This window comes from Perna viridis, chromosome 1 (genome assembly GCF_037379345.1).
Source record: "Perna viridis isolate PV_CMFRI_1.1 ecotype Kerala chromosome 1, ASM3737934v1, whole genome shotgun sequence".
Taxonomy (NCBI): domain Eukaryota; kingdom Metazoa; phylum Mollusca; class Bivalvia; order Mytilida; family Mytilidae; genus Perna; species Perna viridis.
In genome coordinates this window covers 9,181,078-9,199,824 of record NC_142445.1, presented here as the reverse complement: position 1 = coordinate 9,199,824, position 18,747 = coordinate 9,181,078, and the positions used below count along the sequence as shown (strand labels likewise).

Sequence of the window (18,747 nt, the reverse complement as noted above, 5' to 3'; positions counted from 1 at the left end):
CTAGAAGGAGGCCAGATATAACAGCTAGAAGGAGGCAAGATATAACAGCTAGGAGGAGAAGGAGGCAAGATATAACAGCTAGAATGAGGCCAGATATAACAGCTAGAAGGAGGCAAGATACAACAGATAGAAGGAGGCAAGATACAACAGCTAGAAGGAGGCCAGATATAACAGCTAGAAGGAGGCAAGATATAACAGATAGGAGGAGAAGGAGGCAAGATATAACAGCTAGAATGAGGCCAGATATAACAGCTAGAAGGAGGCAAGATACAACAGATAGAAGGAGGCAAGATACAACAGCTAGAAGGAGGCCAGATATAACAGCTAGAAGGAGGCAAGATACAACAGATAGAAGGAGGCAAGATACAACAGCTAGAAGGAGGCAAGGTATAACAGATAGAAGGAGGCAAGATATAACAGCTAGAAGGAGGCAAGATATAACAGCTAGAAGGAGGCAAGATATAACAGCTAGAAGGAGGCAAGATATAACAGCTAGAATGAGGCCAGATATAACAGCTAGAAGGAGGCAAGATATAACAGCTAGAAGGAGGCAAGATATAACAGCTAGAAGGAGGCAAGATACAACAGCTAGGAGGCAAGATATAACAGCTAGAAGGAGGCCAGATATAACAGCTAGAAGGAGGCCAGATATAACAGCTAGAAGGAGGCAAGATATAACAGCTAGAAGGAGGCCAGATATAACAGCTAGAAGGAGGCCAGATATAACAGCTAGAAGGAGGCCAGATATAACAGCTAGAAGGAGGCCAGATATAACAGCTAGAAGGAGGCAAGATATAACAGCTAGAAGGAGGCAAGATATAACAGCTAGAAGGAGGCAAGATACAACAGATAGAAGGAGGCAAGATACAACAGCTAGAAGGAGGCCAGATATAACAGCTAGAAGGAGGCAAGATACAACAGATAGAAGGAGGCAAGATACAACAGCTAGAAGGAGGCAAGGTATAACAGATAGAAGGAGGCAAGATATAACAGCTAGAAGGAGGCAAGATATAACAGCTAGAAGGAGGCAAGATATAACAGCTAGAAGGAGGCAAGATATAACAGCTAGAAGGAGGCAAGATACAACAGCTAGGAGGAGAAGGAGGCAAGATATAACAGCTAGAAGGAGGCAAGATATAACAGCTAGAAGGAGGCCAGATATAACAGATAGAAGGAGGCAAGATATAACAGCTAGAAGGAGAAGGAGGCAAGATATAACAGCTAGAAGGAGGCAAGATATAACAGCTAGAAGGAGGCAAGATATAACAGCTAGGAGGAGAAGGAGGCAAGATATAACAGCTAGAAGGAGGCAAGATATAACAGCTAGAAGGAGGCAAGATATAACAGCTAGAAGGAGGCAAGATATAACAGCTAGGAGGAGAAGGAGGCAAGATATAACAGCTAGAAGGAGGCAAGATATAACAGCTAGAAGGAGGCAAGATATAACAGCTAGAAGGAGGCAAGATATAACAGCTAGAAGGAGGCAAGATATAACAGCTAGAAGGAGGCAAGATATAACAGCTAGAAGGAGGCCAGATATAACAGATAGAAGGAGGCAAGATATAACAGCTAGGAGGAGAAGGAGGCAAGATATAACAGCTAGAAGGAGGCAAGATATAACAGATAGGAGGCAAGATATAACAGCTAGAAGGAGGCCTTTATATTCACTGTTCTTCTACAATAATCAAAGAGAAACAGTATAAGCTATCTTATTTACCACTTCAAATATGGTGAATTTGTGTGTGTGGGACACAAACCTTCAATCATAACTACTTATATCATATAGAAGCAGACAATATAAAGCTAGAGATCAACACAAAAAAATAACAGTAGTTAAAGAACTGTAAAAATCATCATGGTTTAATCTTATACAACAAAACATTGCACCAATATACATACAGAATACCTTGAAATAGAAAAAAATTCATAACTAAATTATTGTACAATTTTATAATTAAACATAATCATGATGAAAGAGGCGTAAAGGGGATTTCAACATAATAAAAAATTAATTGTTAAAAATATGTATATTCTGAGCAATAAGTAGCAAGACAATCTAACTATAATGCTTTAGACTACTGTCAATAGCATTAACGACATCTGAAATAAACTGACACTTTTTTATAGACAAAGCAATATAAGTTGGTTTTCATGATATTAAAGCCAAAATGGCACTCTTTTTCAGTAAGGCAAATATTCAAACATTCAAAAAACTTAAAAAAATATGCACACTTCGAAACAATCAATACACAGATTAAATCATAAATGAAGATATATATACATGTATATACAATAACATGTGAAGTATACTTGATAAACTATGTTGTATTATAAAAATATTGATTATACTAGGCAGGTCTATAGTAAAAATATTGATTATACTAGGCAGGTCTATAGTAAAAATATGTGTATAAAAATGTGATGATTATAGGTATGAGATTCAGTTACTATGTTTGTGGAGACATACTATTACTCACAATCAGGATAACAATTCAAATCAGAATAAAAACCAATTTCCATGGAAAATTACAGATCTATCAAATGTACTCACTACCATATACCATCCCTGAGTAATTAATTTTTTGACAATTTTTTCTGAATATGTTCTCCACAACTGGCTTCACTGTACTCAAAATAAAAAAAAACTTTTAATAAAAGATCAAGTGAACATTACAATTTGTCAATACAACTAATCACTAACAAAAGATGCAGATGTTTATAGAAACAAGACCAATACATGTCTGGACTGGACCTGCGTCATAGTCATATATTTGTCAACATATACTGTGAAAGTACTTTTATTCCTGGGTACCAATTTTTGTGGTTTAATGAAGTAATGTCAGTTCATAGATTCTTAAACTCATGGAAATGACAGTTCAATAATATAGATGAATAACATAGATGAATGAGAATTTTTTGTTGTTGTGAATCTTATTTCATGGTTTGTCACACCAAAGAAAACCAAAAAAAAAAATGATACTTTCACAGTAGGTGTCATCAATATGCATATAAACACTTAAGTTAAAAAAAACTACAATGTGGGTTAAAATTTTCCATGTGCAATGTCCCAATGATATCGTATACTGCTTCAAAAGCTTCTTAGTTTAACATGCTCAAAATGTAGTAAAAAATTTATAAACCTCCAAAATAGGAGGTGCACATCTTCAATACAAAATTGTATGTATATAATCACTATAAAAAGTTTGAATAATACTGCTTCAATACTTTTCTGAATTACATACAGATGAACAGACAGTAATTTGGTTACTAGACCTGCTTTTACCATTGGTGACACAGGTAAAAATAACAAATGTTTTCTGAATATGGTTATATATTGGTAGTTGTCCAATGAAGGGTTACCATGACAGTACTAGCACTATTACACTGCAAACATCTAGGATGCCTATACTCTAGTTTTAACTAAAGTTATAAAATGTATAAAAAAAATTCTTACTAAAACTATAAAAATAATAACATGTCTTCTTTTGATTAAATGCATGTAATTATAATATCATAAGAAAAATAAAATAGCAATCCATGTTCACTTAACAGTCAACTTTACATGTATACAATGGACCTTCAGAAAATCTTAAATTCTATTTAAAAATACTTACATGTTTTTACACACACTCGTTTCAATATATTTAAGTTATGTATACCCTCAATATGATGAAAAACTTAAGATAATAAGAAGTTTCAATCTTTATCTACCTACTACCACTGCAAGGAATGGGAATGACTTAAGTTCACTTGTACTTTAGTGTACATACAATACACAAGCATAAAAAAACATATCAATAGTGAGGTATACATGGTTTCCTATTTCACAATCCCTTGTAAATCAATGACTTGTTAGCCTGTATTTATAGTTAATTTTTTTTTGTTAACAAAACCAGCGAGGTTTAGTTCTAAAATAGTTTTTATCTCATGTCATGTTTACTGCAGGTCTATATTTCTCTTCAATACATCTGGGTAAGAATACGAAAACAATTTATAATCCTGTCTGTATATCTTCCATAGCTTGCCTAGATTTGTAGCTGTGATATTACTATAAAACTGATAAAAAGTGTCTTTGGTCCTTTTCTTCTTGTAAGCTGCGCCACGTTTTGGGAATTTTATAAAGCTATCAATACCTAAATCATGCATAAAATAATCTATATCATCATCAAGTGTTTCATATTTACCTATAAAATCATAGTTAATCAAACATGGCTGACAGAGTGAGGAATATAGATCCCAGTGTTCATTTAAACCTTCAGTTGTCATAGTAACAGGATCAGTTATATAATTAACAAATTCTGGAAACTTGACATTATTACCCTTTTCAATGTCTTCTTGTAAAGGATTCTTTCTGTATTTTCTTACAATTTTTCTACCAAACCTTTTGTGAAAATAGGGACTTTTCTCGGTAAACTTGTTACGGTATGCAGATAATAATCTTTCAAACGGTTCCCTAACCATAATGATCTTTTTGTAATCTGCAAGCCTGTGTCTAACTTCTTCCTCTGAAAAACTATCAAGATAGGTGAGATACTTATCAAATGTTAAGTGAACATCTGCTGCTTTTAAAGCCATGGGGTCTGTTGCATTCATTTTACCCGTCAACAGTAAAAATACTCTCTTTAAATTTGTACATGCGACTTTTGGAATATAACAGAAGAGAACTTTGTATCTATCATCAACTATAATATGTGCTAGTGTTTTCTTTGGTATATGGTCAACTACCATTCCCTTGCTTCGAAGCAGTTCACATGAAGTAGCTATGTTCCTGTGTCGGAACTGTCGTATTTCTGTAAGATTAACCCATTCTTTCTGGGGACTTTTTATGACCTGTAATACAGATGAGAAAAGGTAACTTTAGAAAGTTTTCAAATAAATCAAACTGGTAACAGATTTCTTCCATTTTGACAGAATCCAAACGAACAAATATAAAGTGAGTGCATACACAGGTGAAATTGCAACATATGTTTTTCATGTTATGAAAACATCTGAAAAACATGTTTAGGACTACAATGAAAAACATAATTATGTTTTTGACAAATGAATTACAGTAATTTATGAAAACAATTAAATAAAATCATATGGTACTTATATATTTTCAATAGGATTTCATACATAGAGTATAGTTTTTATATGATTTTTGAAAACATATGGTTTAGTGTAATTTTAAAAGCACAAAAACATAAAAAAAAAATATATTTCCATGTTTTAAAACATATGAAAACATGTTGCAATTTTTCCAGTGTAAGGTATATTGTGTAACTTTTTTTGCTGTTCTAATTCTATAGTTACAAGTAGGTTGTTTTTACTAGTGATTTTTTTAATTGACATTTCCATTTCCAAACAATAAACTTGAAAAAAAAATGTAAGAAGATGGAAGAGTACTGTAATTTCATTTTCATTATTTTCTCAATGGATAGAAAAACACACAAAAAAAGTACCCAAGACATTGATTTTCAACACCATATAATGTTAATAATTTTTTTTTCAAGCTTTGAAACAGGTACCCTTGAATATGTACACTAGATAGAATCCACAAAAAATATACCGAAGGCACATTAGTCTGTTTACAGTATCAATAGTATTTCATAGTTACCTTGTCAGCACTCTGAGTCTGAATTTCATTGGGAATAAATCTTAACCTCACTGAAATTAAATGAAATTGAAATATTTGATATAAAATATGAAATAAATTATCACGGGAAACATTAGTGCTTAGTTCTCTTCAACTCTGTAGTTTGTTCTTATTTAATGACTACTATGATTCATTGCTCAACAATGCTTATTGTGTAGTTTTTATTTTTATTTCTACAGATATTTTTCAGTTTTAGCATGTGTATGCTTTAGTTGTACTCTATAATCCTAGTAAACCATACATCATAATATATGTCAACATAGAAATTATCAATCACACCAAAACTATGTAAGATTACTAAATTTTATTGTCTCGGTGGTTTTTGGACCATCTGTACATATTCCATGATTAATATTTGATAATGTATATAAATGGTCAAGTGTACTTACTTGTACACGACTGTACTTTGTACCGTGTGGCACTGTTGTAAAACATTGCACAGTATACATGTACAATTCATCTTTAAGCACATAGCTACATGCACCCATTGAATTTATAAAATTAACTTTTAATACATCATATTCAGGGGAATCTGTTACAATTACATAGAGCTCAGACAAATACCTGTATTGCATTACTTTTATCAGTAGTTATCAATTTCTGTGGTTTGTCAAAATTTCTTCAGTTTCTTGGGTTTTTTTTTTTAATTTAAATGTATTTTGTCTCATCTTTTTTTTTTCAATGAACAATTAAATTACAGTGGGAACTGAAATTTCTGGTTTGATCCAACCACCAAGGAAAAGAATAAAATTAAATGCTTCATTGGATGCAGCTTGATGTAACATCAGAAGTCAAAACCTGAACAGTTTGAGCAAGTATGGACACACCATTCAAGCTTAAAACAGCTCTGAATATTGATTGACGAATTTACAAGATAAGAATCAAATGGCCCGTTTTGGTCCCTTATTCATAAATGGTTCAAGTCACCCAACCCTTTCTTTCAAAGCAGAAAATTTATGGCACCTTTTGGTACAATATCAAAGAGATCAAATCACTTATAGTCAATGAAAATGCTTTGTTTCTGACATCTTTATGGTCCCTTATTCTCATACGATTCAGGTGATAACCCCCCAAATTCACGTCAAGTTATCTTTTTGTGGTATGGCAGCTTTTGGAACAATAATAATTTCATAAAGTTTCATACACTTACAATAAAATTAGTATCTAGAAAAATTTCAAACAACAATGTAGACCATGATGACAGCACGATACCATTAAAAAATAATCCTCATTAAAATTGGTAACCCATAAACAACCATTGTTTCATAGCATGCAAACAATGCTTTTTATGCTTACCCATGGCACACTACATATAAGTATTCTAAAAACAATTCATTCAGACAATTATAAATAATCAAATTAACTAAATAACACAACATAGAATTCATACACTTTGTAGATTTGGTCTAGTAACTGATAATCATTCCAATAAAATGTTGTTCTTCACTTATCAAATCATATTTGCAAACAAGTTTTTCTAATGTGTATGTGATATCATATCTTGAAAAGTATGAATATTATTAATTATTAATTTTTTTTTATTTGAATTGTTTGTTATAGCTTTGTTGATAATTTTGATTGGTTTAATAACATTATCAAGACATTTTTCCAAGACATTACCTTTTGATGTTGGTATAGAGACAAGGGAGTATAAAACAATCACAAAAGATGGAAAAAACAGCAAAGCAACAATACTCCCATACCATCTTCTCCCAAATCTCCACATCTATAATAAATGCAAGTACCATTAATATAAAGCAAAAATCAAAAGAATATATATAAACATGAGTGAATCTTATTAACATTAAAAGGTCCTTTAAGGTAATGATTAAGTACATTAATGCCACATGGTAACTAAGTGTAAACCGAATATCATTGTAAAAACAAAACATGAGAAACTGATTGACCTAAGGTAGAATAGAAAGGGAGAAGTGTGGAAGAAAGTACAGCTTAGAAAGAACAAGTAGGTGTACTGTTGACCAAAAACATCTAACATACCATTACAGGTTTAAAACTAGAGGTATTGGTATGACACTAATACCTTAACTGTAAATGGTAACCCCTTCAGAAATGGGCAAGGATAGTGATTGCAAATCAATTATTTTAATGCAATCAATTACATATTTTTTCTCCTATGGAATCTATTGCAATCGATTAATTTGGCCACAATTATTATACTGAATTTACATACATCACTTTAATTAACACTTTTAGTAAAATGAACTCAAGTGTTAAGGGATAAGCATGTAGTAAACTTTGTGTATTCACAGGGCTGGAAAAGTTTTCACTGCCTTACAATTTTCATGTTAGAAAACCATGGTTTACCCTGGCAGGTTAGGCAATACTCCCTGCATTGGGTAATACCAGCAAATACTTGGTAATATGTATTTTAAGGGTTTTTTTTAACAAAACTGACAAGACACGCCATGATTTCATTTTATTATTGGTAAATACAGAGTCAAATATAGTAGCCTGCCTGCCAGTCCAAGACTGGCTAATTTTAGCAAAAATCTATATAGCCATATAGTTAGTATATTGAAAAATTGTATTCAGGACTGGCTAGCATTTGAGTCAGTTTCCTACCCTGGTAAATATAGAAGCTTTATGTATAAAAATAATTAAATACAATCAGTTTCCAACTCTATTTAATTTTTCCCTCTCAAGATTCTATAACAGAATACAAGTTTTCAACATTTTTATGTCTATTTTGTTGTATGTTCAACTTATTACTGTAAAATGCATTTGCTCAATAAACTTAAAAGAGACACCTTTAGGTAAAATGACAGCCATAATTGTTTAGATTGGAAAGGCTTATTATTGTCAATAAACATATTTGTTAGACATTTCTTAACCAATATAATTATACAATACAATATTTCTGTGCTGTTGTATAAACATTTGTTTCACAATATTAAACAAAATTTGGTAATGACATTAAGTCAACATTTGGCTGTAACATTTATTCAACATCTGGCTATAACACATCATTCAGAATTTTAACTCTGATATTAAACAAAAAATTTTCTTTTCAATTGTATGTTCAAGGTTAAGATCACCAAAACAAGTATCAAAACCTTACTCTATTTTTTTCAATTTAATAGTGTAAATCTTAGAAACTTCATTTAATGATAGCAATGATTAAAAGAAAATAAAAAAAAATATTTGATATTTTGTAACTACATATGATAATTTCAGCTGTTATTGATTGTTTTCATTCAATTAAAGTAATTGAAATTCATTTTGAAAATCGATTACTGTAGATTACTTCACAAACTTTAATTAATTGCAACTAATTTCTATTACCCAATGTCTGACACCTTAACAAATGGATTTCAGTTTCTGACAAAGGAAGTATTGGTTATTTTAATAGTACAAGAGCTACATGTATACATGTACTTCTGTCCAAAATTTTGGGGGAAAAAAATTCCAAAAGGAGTTATTTTTAAGAACTTGACCAAGTCCAAGGCCCTTTATTTTATAAACAAAAATCAATAGAGTGGAATGAATTTGATAAGACAAGGGCTGAATTAATTAACCCACTTTACAACCTTCCAAATAAGTGACATAAATGTAGCTGACATCAGTGATTTAGATTAATCTTAAAATGGTTTGCTTTAAAGGCCAATTCAACATGGTAGCAACCTCTTACTAAGACTCATGGAAGCACACGCTTTTTGTATAATTCTAAGCATGCCACTGATGGTTTTAATTTTGGAATTAATTTGTGGGTACCAGGTTTACCAGTACTTATCGAAAGAAAAGCTTTAAAGTGAAGACACACATTCTTTGTCATGAACTGTAATATATCCATATGATAAGTAAAGTATCAAGTCCTCACTTACAACTTCCAATTTAAATCTGGTGGTTCCATGCATTATCATGCTAGGTATACCCAACTAGTACTGGAAATTGATATCTGACAGACACAAAAGTTGCTTATTCAAAGGTATGCCCCATCTTTATAAAGCCACATATCAAATGAGAAATTAATCCTGTCCAGTTGGAGGTGAGAAATTTTAGATGAAAATTTTCTCTACCATTCCATATTGTGAAAAATAGGAAAGTCCAACAAAGCAGGAAGTTGATAGCAGACAGCAACCAATATCATTTATAAATGCACCATCAATATGAAGCCACATATCAAATTTGAAATCAATCTGTCCAGTGGGAGCTGAGATTTTTGTGATGAAAAATTTCACTTTTTATACAGGAAAAAATATGGCATTAATAGAACATGAAGTGATACCCTATCACTTAATGATGAAAAGAAGGGTTGGCAAAATGTTAAAAGTTGCTGAACTAAAAAATTACATTTTGGATTTTGCTGAAAATTGAACTTATAATGAGAACAGGTATGGTGTATATATCAAAGAGACAACAACCCGATCAGGATGAAAAAGTCAGCTAAGTCCATCCATTGGTCTTCAATGAATGACAAGGAACCCTCTCATACCACATCCAAGGGCAGGCTGCAGCTAGCCCCAAAACATCATTATACACAGGTATAGTGAAAAAGCTTGCCCTATATACTCAGTAACATTAAAATAAACTAAAGGTGAAAATGAAACAAGACTTAGAGGCCAGAAATTCCTGACTTGGGATGTGCAAAAATGCAGTAGGGTTGAAGTACTTTGTTATGATCACAACCCTCCCCTTTAACATCTGGCCACTGTGGAAAAAATATCACACAATTAAACAAATCTAAAACTCAGTTACAACCGAAATAAAGAAACTGAATATGAATTACACAAATATACAAACTAAAGACTACTAGCATTTAACTGACATGCCAGTCAAGACCAGTTTAAACCTACAAAAAGTTATCATGTCCCCATCATATGCAAAATCAATCCCAATTCTTCCCATACTGGGTTGAGAATCATGGTACATCATAAGTCATACAATAAGGACATAACCCATTAACCTTTATTTTATGGTACTAAAAAACGGGAAAAAAAAATCATTAATCTGTACTCAAGTCATCATCTGGAAATCATTGGGGGGACCAACAGACGGACCGACACACAACTTTACAGAGGGTATCACATAATACCTAGCCACTTCATGTGGCGGGGTATAAAAACGGTTAAGTCCCACAAAGCAGGAAGTTGATATTGGCAGCAATCAAAATCATTGAAGTACATTGTATGCCCCTTCTATATAAAGCCACATACCAAATTTGAAATCAATCTGTCCAGTGGGAGACAAGATTTTTGTGACAAGGATTTTATTGGGCTGAATGACAGCCGTACAGGCAGACAAATGGATAGGTGATCCCAATAAACGTGCAGGAGTATAACAGCCACCATGCCACCTCTATATTTAGCTGAAAGTGCATTTCCTGTTTGTAAAATTTTCAAAAGTAGTAAAATTAGAGTCAGTGACATGCGTGTATCCTCATTTTCGGTGTGATGTTACACTTTAATCTAATTGGTTAACTGAATGAATTTAAAAAGTGACTGGAAGCCATTCAGAAATATCAAGTCCATCTGCTGAGATGGAAAAATCCTAATTTTTGTAATTGTATATATCTTCCAATATCAAAATTAATACGTTTAAATACATGTATTAATTTTGATATTGGAAGATAACCCTCTGGCTTATCTGTTCAAAAGATAGTTAAAAAGTAAATTTTTTTTATAATGAAGAAGACAGCTACAACAGATTTTGAATTAGCTTTCAGTGTACAATAACAGGCTACAGTAACTGCTTATTAATCAATGACATGGTGTGTTTTCATGTTCTTGATAACAAAAGATTATACTAGTTAATGATTTGTAATTCTTTACAATCGATTACTTTTAAAGAAGTATTAATTGAAAATTACTTTTCAATTACATTTGAAGAAGCCAGGCAACAAAAATGTTCAGTTAAAACTTATTTGCAATCTTGAAAACAAGTTGAACCTTCAATGTATAAATACCAGAAAATTATGATCATTTTCTTTTTTCATAGTTTAAAAGAAATACTGTTGAATGTATCCTAAATGACTTAAAATAGCACATATATACTATAATGAGTTTGGCAGAGTAAGATCTTGTTTAAAACTTGCAAAGACCATATTATTACTATGATTATGTATGTACTGCATGTAATTGAAAACTGAAAAGTAATTAATAATTACAGACCTTTGTAAAACTGTATTAAATTATGGTTACAAGTAAGTATTTAGTATCTAGTAATTGAATTGTATGTCGATTACAGACTATGTTGCAGGGTTCTCCATGTCCTCTTTTTGCATGGTGCTGCACCATGTGTTACTTTCCTTGCGCCATGAATTCAAAACGAGCACCACATGTTCATTTGGTGTGCGCGCCATGTATTCAAATTTGCTTCATGCATTGCAAATTGGCACTGTATTTCCAAATTACTCTTGTTTATTAATCACCTATACCCGTCATGAATCTATATGATTGGCGCATGTGTTTATTCTAATGGTAATTTCAATATTTTGATTGGTAATTTACAGGGAGTGAAACGTGTGAGTAAACACATCTCAGATCTGTCAAATTTACCATTATCATTGTTGGCAAAATCAATAAGATTAAAAAAAGCTGGATGATTTTTACTGTTTTTTTTAAATGAAAAAAATTTGAAAACTTTTCATTTAATAAAATAAAGAAAGTATCAAGAGTTTAATTCAATTTGATAAAGATAGATGCGATCCAAGAGAGAGGAAGATGATCTTAATTTATACAACAAAGTCTTAACGATCTTGGCAATTATCTGACAGAATAAAAGCAGTTCAATTTGCCTAACTTTTATGGCAAATGTGATGAATCGACTCCCAGAAGTTCTAAAGAATTGTTTACAGACAAAATTCAGATGAAAATGATGTTTTACTGTCTAAGTTCTTGGGGTTAAATAATAAAGAACTTGTTAAATGCATGTGGTTTAATGGTATCAACAAAATGACCATACCTACCAGTGGTTTTAATTTCTCTAGAGCTGTGGACCTACGGTCAAGCCTAGGGAAGGGAAAACTTTACCTTTTTATAATTGAAATAGACAATACAGACAGAAAAAATACCGTTGTTGGTTTCTATGTTGTAGCTTGTGCTATTAAGTATGTCACATTCAATCTTATATTTTTTTGGCAAGTTATTTTCTATGCGAAAGGACATGCACCACGATAAAACTTGTCCAACCAGAGAGTGAGCCATGTGTTCATTTTGGTGCATGGAGACCCCTGATGTTGGTTTACAGCATTTTGTAATGGATTACAATGGATTAAAATCACCTCAGCCCTAAATTCTGTTTAAAGATCATTTAAAAGAAGATGTTTTTATAATAAAGAAAAAAAATGCAACAAGTTTTGAATTAGCTTAAGGGGTTCTAAGCAAGTTAAAAGGCATTTATGAAAGTCACTATGCTACACCTCCTAGATCTCAAAGTGCCAGGATGTTTTAAGAGAAGGAATTTTATCATTTGTTACAAATGTGTATGGCCATAAAAACTGTTTTCAGCTGGGACTTTATAGCTGAAATATTACAGTATGTTAAATTTTAAAACTTTTTCCTAACTACCAGATGAAAAAGGTGAGCACATGTTTGGGTAAAAGTCTCACAAGGGGATACAGGCCAAAATTTGCTTATTTATTGTTAAAGCAAACAATTGTTTTTCAAAAAAGGGATGCCAACCGCTGAATCTGCCATCAACTTTTTTGGAATGTGATCCGTGGTTATTTACATCATTTTTTCGAGAACAATTTAAAATTTTCTAAAATCACCATTCTGAAAACCTCGTTTTCCAGGCTTGCAATGTTGTGCACACTCGAGGAAAAGAAAAATATACACTCCCTTGTTAAGGTTAAGTTCACTTAAGTCAGAACTCCAGTCTCCAGTGTGTTTCATGATTAAATCTTAATTTGCTCTACCAAAAGGGGAATTCTATACATACATCGGGATATGTTCGTTAGCTGTGCTTTAAACACAGCTTAAGTTCACATCGTCAATATAAAGTACCACTTCTTCCCGAAATTTGAAAAGGACGACAATCCCGAAGACTGAAATTTTAATTATGAAATCGTACCGGAACAAACACCAATTCCGGACATACAAACGTACTGGCCTCGGTGCAGTATAAGAATTTTTTCAGCGTTAAAGTCGTTCATATTACTAAAGTATGCGTTATTTTCTACGTCGCTCAGGGACAGATCATCATTTTTCTCCAAGGGATGGGCCGGCAAAAAATAAGATGGGGGGGGGACAAATAAAAAATAGCGATGAATGTTTTAAGGGGGATACATAGTTTCAAAAAATCATTAATTCATAGTTACATGTATATAGGTTACAATTAACATTTATGCCAAAGGTTTCACTGTTGTCTTTTGTCTCCAATTTTTCAATACGTGTTTCAAAAATTCACAATAAAATGTGTATTTTTAAGGTCTGATTGTCTCTTTGACATATTCACAAGTTACATCTTTATTCTATATGCATGTTTATAAATATTCGATGATTTTCCGGTGTTAAAAATAATACCACAGTTGTTGATCATCTTACCATAAATTACTGGCAAAAATAAGAATATAATTATGAAAAGGTGGATTTTTGCATACGATAACTCGATTAAATTTTAAACAAACCCTGCATTGTATGCTATTGACTTCAACGTTTAACGTTGGGCTTAAAAAGATACTTTGTCTTTGTATAATTTGTAAATGATTTTTACAGAACTTGAAACTACATCTGTAATCTATATTGATATATTGTGTACTATTGACAATTTAACTATCAATGACATGGCCTTTATTTACATATACCTTACATATATATTCCCTGTTCTATTTGACATATATTGCAATATACTTTGAAATTTTATTGTGAAGCAGCAAGGGTGAGTTACATTTTCAAGCATTCGAAAGAGAGGAAGTTGTACATTTTCCCGTATTTTGAAAGCGGATCACTTGTTTGCCAATTGTCAATTGCTGAACCAAGGAAACTTATGTAACTACTCTTTTTTATTACTATCGACCACTCATCATGTAAATGAATGAACAAAGATGTTTGTTCTCATCATTGTGTTTATATTACCATGCTATTGACAATTTGTATCTTTTCTCTTGTTCTTTTCATCCTTTTGTGTAAATATACTCCGATTTGATAGAGTAATCAAGGGAACCAAGGTTATAGCGGTAATCAAAAGAATGTAATCCAGGGACAAAGACCAGACATGGAAGAGTAATCAAGGGAACCAAGGTTATAGCGGTAATCAAAAGAATGTAATCCAGGGACAAAGACCAGACATGGAAAACAGACATACACAACAAAGAACATTAAATAACTAAAATGTTATAAAATGTTAATGTTATGAAAAAAATATGAAATCCTCAAATTTGGAAAAAATAAAGATAATCAATCAACCAATAATTCAATACTCTTAAAATGTTATACAGTGCACTGTGATGTAAACATGCATGACAAGTTTTCTGCTGACGAGAAACCAGGAAAATAAGGAAAAAAACGAGATATAAAGGCATTGGTAAATCATGTTTAAACATACATTTGAAAATACCAATTGTAAACCTGAAGTAAGGGCATATTTGAACAGAACCGCGTAGAGATCCAGAATTAAATATGAAGAAGCATACGTTCTTGAAACAGCTTGTAATAGTAATAGGATACCTAGGGACACGGGGATTAGTCAAAATTACCATTCTTTATAAAGGTCCTCAATTATTTCAGAACCTCCATAATTCGATTTTAAGAACCTCCTAAAATATTTCTGGACCTTAAAGACTCCATTTAAGACCCTAGCCTATTTTTTTAGGAGCGCCTTCGGTAGGTTTTGTTATAAAACAAATCGCAAAAAAAAAAAAAAATCATAAATGTGGTATCTCTAATGTTCAATCAACCATTGAAATCCATTTTCTATCTCTGATGATTATTTCCGTTTTATTTCGTATGATTTATTCTAGCAGATACTCTCGTTTGTAGTAGATATATTTTTACAGTGTCATTGTTTTAGTATAGTTAAACAGTTTAATGTTATTAATTTTAAGATTAATCAAGATGACCCGTGATTTGATTGCTTGGGCAACTTCAGATTACGATCCATTTATAAAAAAATGTGACTGTACGACTCACCGCCAAGGTGTCAAAATGGTTCTATATACTTACCCCAGCAACGCCAAATGTTGACTGGGTATCTTTTATTTACATTTAAGTATGTTGGGCCGGTATTTCAATTTTTAAGACGGTGAAGCAGTCGTGAGTTCGGTCTATATCATGTGCATGGAATCTGTATATAAATGTACTAATGAATTATCCAGTATTTATAAATGTAATTTGAATATAATTAAAGACTGTATGGAACAACCCTTTATTTTTAGGGAAGGGTGGCTCTTGGGTTCACATTTTTCATTTCGGTGAGGGTATTGTCTCTTTGACACATCACCATATCCGTTCTCGTTATATTTTTATCTTGGGGATTTTTCTTTGGCGTACGATAATTGAAACCCAGACTTCCTTTAACATATAATTACAGCTTTCTCATTAAACAATGTCGCCTCTTAGCATCAACCGGACAAATTTTACAGAAGAGCAACAAAGAACAAAAAGTGAAAATAAATATAAAACAAGCAGACATTTTTCTGAAAAAAAGAAAAAAAAACTATGAAAGGTTTAGTTCTTCCAAAGCATGTCGGTATTTGTATTCCATATTCCAACCACTTATAATAACCTTTCCAAAATCAAAATTGTAATTCACCAACCATTTTCTAAGAAGCGAACAATAATAATATTAGATTTTTTTACTAATTTGACGTACAGTACAATGTCCAAAACACTGGTTCTCAAAGAAATCAAAGCAATTAAGAAAAGCGGCACGTACAATATTAGATAACACATTTCAAAGCTAATAATAAAAACTTGAAATTTTGTATCATGCATATGTCCCTACTACTGACGGTGATTTTGCTAAAGAATGATAAAAAAAAATGCTATTTCATACATTTATACCATTAAATGATATACTAAGGTTGACTAAGATTTTAAGGTATAAACAATGTGTATATGAACATAGAGTGGTAAACTATATATGACTAAATGTAAAACATTCAGTTCAAAGCTGTAATCAGATTTTCTAGCTCTAATTTGTTATAAATATTATTGCCGGCAAAGAACACTAGCAATTGCAGCATCTCTGTGATTTCCGGTCATGAATTCAATCCATTCTCGGATATAATCTGTCTTTTGAATTTTGCCCTGTTTTTCCCGATCCATGCTTGCGAAGATGATTCTTGTTGCATCATCTTGTTGCATTCCTAGACATCGGAATCCACGAATCATATCGTCGACGCTGATCATTCCGTCATTGTCTGAATCAAACACATCGAAGAAGGATCCCACCATATTTTCGAATGTTCTCACAAATAAGTCCTTGTTGATTTCGACGAGCTCTTCGTATGCTTTAGCATACATGTCTTCTGTGATAGAATCACCTCTATTTAATGTATCGTTAATTTCGAAGACTAGAGGAGCCACATCTGGAGTTAACCCACCCTGACCTCCATTTTTAGCAATCTCTTGTCCTTCCTTTACTAAAATGTCCCATCCGTCACAAAACCATTTCTTAACAGTGGAGTGTTGGCTATCTGGCATATTGTATTCTCTCTTAAAAATGTCTGCCAATTCCATAAAATCGTTTTTAGACATATTACCGTTTTTCCTAATATTATTCATCCTAAACCATGTTCTGATTTTCATGTCTATGAAATTCTTGTCGTCCATGATGATTTACAAAAGACACCGCCTCGATCATCAAAGACAAAACAAATGCGAAAACAACCTTCAATGTCAGAAGACATCCTTATATAGTATACTACCTAAGCTCTTTTAATGCGCTTTGTCTTTATGCACGTGGCCTTTTCCGTGGTACGTAAATTAAAATACAATCCCTCTCAAGATGGATGATTTCAGAATATAATTAATCTGAAGGAAGAACATGATATGGCAGATCAAATACAGAAACAGCATATCGAATTCGCCTTCAACGGGCAACAAGAGAATGTACCTTAACATAGCATCTTAACCCACCATAATATATAGAAAGTGTCTGACAAGAGTTCACAAATGCAACAAATCAAATGAGATTTTAATCATTTTCAAACAACTTTAATTTTTTTGTAGAAAAATATGTAAGGCAACGAGAAACATAAACAAACATATTGCAGTTTAAATATCGGATTATGTTACATTTTCTTTGTAATAGAATAAAATTTTGTTAACATTTTTATGCTTCTATCAAACATTCGCAGCTAAAGGAAAGATTACATGTAAGTTACAATTCAACGTTGTTTTTATTACAAATTGCATGGGAGACACAAGCAAACGTTCCTTGTTTCAGATGAGGGGAATCTTACTTAACGAAAAATAGTTCTGAATCTAACAGCAAAATAAATATGAAAAACCTTTTGTTGACAACATATATCAGTTCGGTAGATTAGTATTTCTACAGACAGAAGGCATCCCGGTCGGCATCAATGGTGCATTTCTACTTGCTTAGTTTTCTATCTTTTCTTTATTCTTATATATCAGTCTAGAAAATAAAACGCAAATTTGTAGTCTGCTAAATAAAGATGTTTTACCATTCAATAATCCTATGCTACTATAAAAATCCGTATTCTGAGACAAAGTTACCCTGTCTTTACTCCTAAATTCTACCCGATCGAGCGGTATGGAGTGTCCGTTTCGTGAATGATATACGACATCCATTTGCCATAACATTCTCGACACTTCAACGAACAAACATGATGTAGATATGTCTTGCAAGAAACAGGAACTGCTATCCATTCCGTAGGTCATGTAGACTATAAGTACAGCGTAGAACTAAAGTAAATAAAGGGAATTTAAACCTTTTCAAATCTATGAGGCCAAAGAAAGACAAAAAACTTAAGAAATTATAACTAATATGTTACCTGAAACTCACACAGGAAACAAAAACTGAAATTCATTAAAATGGGCCAGAAGCACCGGTAGGGTACTAATATGTGGGTCCTTATTTTTTTTCTCAAGACAATTCGCTGGGATCAAATATGAAAGGTCGTCAAATATTGGACAATTAATCTATGGATCGACAACTTTATCAATGAAAAGGGTGTTCGCGTCGTT

At 32.3% G+C, this 18,747-nt stretch overlaps 2 protein-coding genes across 4 annotated transcripts; both read right to left on the bottom strand.

Moving 5' to 3' along the window:
• Positions 1–1,846: 1,846 nt before the first annotated feature.
• LOC148627136 (carbohydrate sulfotransferase 11-like) lies at positions 1,847–13,735 on the bottom strand. 3 transcript variants are annotated; one of them, XM_088568250.1, is made up of 5 exons: positions 13,535–13,735; positions 7,256–7,361; positions 6,025–6,056; positions 5,597–5,646; positions 1,847–4,830 (listed from the first exon to the last, which is right to left on the bottom strand). In XM_088568250.1, exons 2-5 carry the CDS (start codon positions 7,339–7,341, stop codon positions 3,937–3,939), a joined length of 1,062 nt encoding a protein of 353 aa, XP_088424376.1. In that variant the 5' UTR covers positions 7,342–7,361; positions 13,535–13,735; the 3' UTR covers positions 1,847–3,936. The 3 variants fall into 3 exon arrangements, with proteins under 3 accessions (XP_088424376.1, XP_088424395.1, XP_088424385.1); XM_088568269.1 differs by lacking the exon at positions 6,025–6,056 and adding an exon at positions 6,932–6,956 and having other exon boundaries at positions 13,535–13,732; XM_088568259.1 differs by lacking the exon at positions 6,025–6,056 and having other exon boundaries at positions 13,535–13,658.
• Positions 13,736–16,101: 2,366 nt separating this feature from the next.
• On the bottom strand, positions 16,102–17,545 carry LOC148627135 (uncharacterized). Its single transcript, XM_088568237.1, has one exon. It carries the CDS (start codon positions 17,365–17,367, stop codon positions 16,744–16,746), a length of 624 nt encoding a protein of 207 aa, XP_088424363.1. The 5' UTR covers positions 17,368–17,545; the 3' UTR covers positions 16,102–16,743.
• Positions 17,546–18,747: the final 1,202 nt, after the last annotated feature.